This window comes from Cyprinodon variegatus, unplaced genomic scaffold (assembly GCF_000732505.1).
Source record: "Cyprinodon variegatus isolate N-32 unplaced genomic scaffold, C_variegatus-1.0 Scaffold1242, whole genome shotgun sequence".
Classification (NCBI taxonomy): domain Eukaryota; kingdom Metazoa; phylum Chordata; class Actinopteri; order Cyprinodontiformes; family Cyprinodontidae; genus Cyprinodon; species Cyprinodon variegatus.
The window spans coordinates 192,468-196,112 of NW_015151695.1; the positions used below are offsets into that span (position 1 = coordinate 192,468).

Here is a 3,645-nt window from a genome sequence, read left to right on the forward strand (position 1 = left end):
CAAAAAAGTACTCCAGAGTGTTGTTCAGCATGGGGGTGAGTAGAAAATGAAGGCTAATCATGTTTTGGGTGTACTATTCCTTTAAGTAAAAAAAAAAAAGATAGACATAACAAGATGGGCCCTTTTTTTTTTTTTATGAAAGATTCTGCAGTCAGATTTGCCTTTAAAAATCAGCCTTCTTCTGAATTTTGTTAAATTCAGTCGGAGAAATGAGGCATATCTGTGCCATTACTGCCCTTTGATCTGCGTGTTATAAAATTGCCATGTCTTTTTTTTTAATAACCTTTTTTTTCATGTTTAAGCGCCATGTTTCAATGGAAATTTTGCCATGTAGTTGGTTATTTAACAATATACAAACACATTTGCAAAATAGTTTAGAATAAAGAAAAAAAAGATGGTGCAATAATATGGCTTATTGCAATATTTAGCCTCCTTGAATAATCGCAGGGGGAATTCCTCAACCGCGACAGCCCTAGTTTTGTTTTTTAAATTGAGAGTTTTAGCCGATAGTTTAGTTTTTGTAATTCCTTTCCAGAGGCCTGCAGTCCCTGTTTGACTAGACGCGTCCATGTCTGTTTCTATCAGCAACAGGTGAACAGGAGCTACTCAGACTGAGGACCGTTGTTTAAAAAGGACTCAAAGGAAAACATATGTCCTCTGGATGTGCATCCTGTTTATGCCTTTACTAAGAGCCATGCCCCATATGTGTTGATGACCATCACCCAGCAGTAGTCTGGAGCACCTCTGTTACCTGGAGCTAGTTTGCACCTTTTCCCTTTTTTACCATTTGCATCATTTCTCCTTTGCTTTTGTCTTTTAATCTGTTTTTATTGTTGTTTGCTTTACTTTTTGTTAGCGATGTGGCGATGCATGTTTTATATTGCACTTTTTAATGTTGACAGATATGCTGGTGAAGATTCTCAGTCATCCGGGTCACATGGCTTAGAGAACATGTTGTGCTGCTCTATAAGCCTGGAACTCAATGCTGATCCAGACAATTTCAATTGAGAAAATTTCCTGGATGTGAAGCCAAACGTCTTCAAACTTGGAAAATAAAGTCCAGTAGTTTATTTTTTAAATCTTTTCTGGAAAATTGTCCGATACAGATATTTACCACAGATGACAAATCAGAAGAGTCATACATACTTTTCCCTCTCTCTCCACTGCATTTCCTGTGAGATCACTTTCAAAATAAAAGCCACTAGTGCCACATAAAAAAAAATCCTTCATAATCATCCCAGCTCATTACTAAAAGAACATCTGATTTTAATCTTTTTTATTAGCTGAACTATTAGGGTTATATTCAGTGAATTTGTGTCAGTGACTTGTGTCCATGACAACCAATCAACAGTCACTTTAATTAGTAAATATAAACGGGAGCATTAGAGAGTAGTTTGATCTGTTTAAATGCAGCAGTTCTGGTTCTGGCCTCAGATCTAACGTTGGACTGAAACCCTCTCTTCCCTCTCTAGATTCTACAGATCCTGGTGAGGGCGGTTGTTGAGAACCTGACCGACAGCCAGGGGGCGCAGGCGGGCACGCTGAAGCCCAAACTGAAGGAGCTTCTGGGCCGCGTCAGTGCACGCCACAGTAGTGATGCTGAAGTATGGCGGCAGTATGCCCAGCTGTACGGCGGGGGGCGTGGCTTGAATCCAGATGACAACGAGAAGGTGGGTTCATCTGAATCTGGGATTATTCTTCAGGAGATTAAGGACCGGAAAGCTGTAACTGTATAAATCAGTGATACAAAGCCAGACCCGGCTCCATGTCTGGACCAGTGCTCAGGATGTTGTAGCTTATTGCAGTGACTCATAGTAACAGCAAGTACTGAGCAGATGTTGTCGTGTGCAGGCGCTGCAGTTCCTGTCCAAAGCTCATCGCTGTGAGGTTCAGACCAGCGGCTGGGATAAGGACCCTGCTCTTTTCAAGGAGGTGATCAAAAGAGCCATGGACATGGCAGAGGGTGAGGAGGGCACCGCTCATATCTTTACTCTTTAAGGAGACCCACTCAGATGTTCGGCTGGAGAAAAAAGCTACTGAATAGAAGCAGCATCCCTGTGCAGCAGCTGTTGGGCTCAGCAGCAGAGGGATGGTGATCAGCAGCAGAGGGATGGTGATCCTCCTTCAGAGTCTCTTCCTGCAGTTTTCTCTTAATGTTTAGATGAATCATGATCTAGTTATTTAGTCAACTGGTTTCTGTGGGTTCATTCATTTTGTTTTTCAGGTCTTTCCTTATGGAAGAAAAACAGTCTAATTGGAATCTGCCTCTTTTTGTACACAGTTTTTTTTAACACTGACTTTTAGACGCGTTGAATTCATTAACCTCAATTTTTATCTGGCAAAAATTGGCCTGAAAAAAATTCTCCTGCAAATCTGTTGACCTTTTGGTGAACTCAAGCCAAAACCATCTATACTCGATGCAGTCGAGCAGCTTCTAGCCCATGAAATTAGTAAATTTTTTGCAGCTGAATTTTAACCAGATAAAAATTCAGTGTAAGGAATTCAATGTGTAAAAAATTCCAATGAGAAAATTTTTCTTCCATATTTCCTGTTTCATCCATTTAAACCAAAAGAGTCCAGAATAGATAAATCTACAGACATGTTCTGATTCTGTTTCTGTCGTTCAGTGAGCATCAGCTGCAGTGAGAAGAAGAGCAATCCAGCAGAAGCTCTCCAGATGCTCTCCTCCTCTCGCCTCAGTCTGAGGAGCCTGGCCACCAAAGCCAAGGTAACCTCAGCCTTGGTAGCGGCTAATGCTAACGACACACATCCAGTGTTTCACTTTTTCACCCCAAAATAGGAAGTTCTGCTTTTTCCGGCTTTCCAGCCAAACTAATAAACCATATCTTCCCTCTGCAGCAAATCCACACCGATGTTGCATCGGGGGAAATCCACGCTGAGCTGCAGGACAGCGTTGCCTCTCTGGAGCAGCTGATCACGGAGCTGCAGGAGCTGAGCGGCAGACTGCGGAACCAGACCCAGTGATTTCCAGACGTGACCCGCATCTGATGAAGGCTGATGTGTCGCCTGCATGTTCATCATGAAATGTTTATATTTTTTTTAATCGAATGGATGTTTTAAGAAGTAAAGTTGATAGTAAAAGACTGTGTGTGGGATTTTCCTTTGTGATAACAGATATTAAAGCTGACATAAGCTGTTTTAAAGGAAAACCAAATTATTTCTGTCTGACCTGATCCTGTTTTTGGTCGCCATGGATACCACAACCTTTTTTATCCACTAAACATCAGAATATTACCCATAACATACCTATATTATTACCAGCAAACCCATAATCCATACGCATGTGCAAGACATATTTGCATTTACCTCTTTAGTTTTGTACTTTAAACTACCTCAATGCGTGTGTATCCCTTTAGACATGTACAAAAAAAAACAATTAAAAGTCAGATCACCATAAGCTTCAAAAAACACCAAAAAATAAAGTTATTAAATTGTTTTTTGAGCTTGCACATTTAGAGGATGTTTGGCTCAACCTGCTGCTGTGAAGCAGGATTCTCCACCATGAACAGAATCAAAAATAAATCTGGATCCAGGCTCAGAATGAGCTCCTTGATCTGTGCTTTAGAATGGCTTGTTGCAGTGATCATCCATGGCAGCTGGACAGGCAGATATAAACTGGAACAG

The 3,645-nt window shown here is 41.0% G+C and overlaps 1 protein-coding gene across 1 annotated transcript in view; it reads left to right on the top strand.

The window, feature by feature from the left end:
* Positions 1 to 3,166, top strand: part of ttc27 (tetratricopeptide repeat domain 27) — a 74,883-nt gene extending 71,717 nt beyond the window's left edge. Inside the window, exons 15-18 of the mRNA XM_015401636.1 lie at positions 1,473 to 1,670; positions 1,852 to 1,963; positions 2,628 to 2,728; positions 2,860 to 3,166. Of these exons, the coding sequence (XP_015257122.1) occupies positions 1,473 to 1,670; positions 1,852 to 1,963; positions 2,628 to 2,728; positions 2,860 to 2,985 (537 nt within the window). The 3' untranslated portion in view covers positions 2,986 to 3,166. The remainder of the gene's footprint in view (positions 1 to 1,472; positions 1,671 to 1,851; positions 1,964 to 2,627; positions 2,729 to 2,859) is intronic.
* The last annotated feature ends 479 nt before the right edge of the window (positions 3,167 to 3,645 follow it).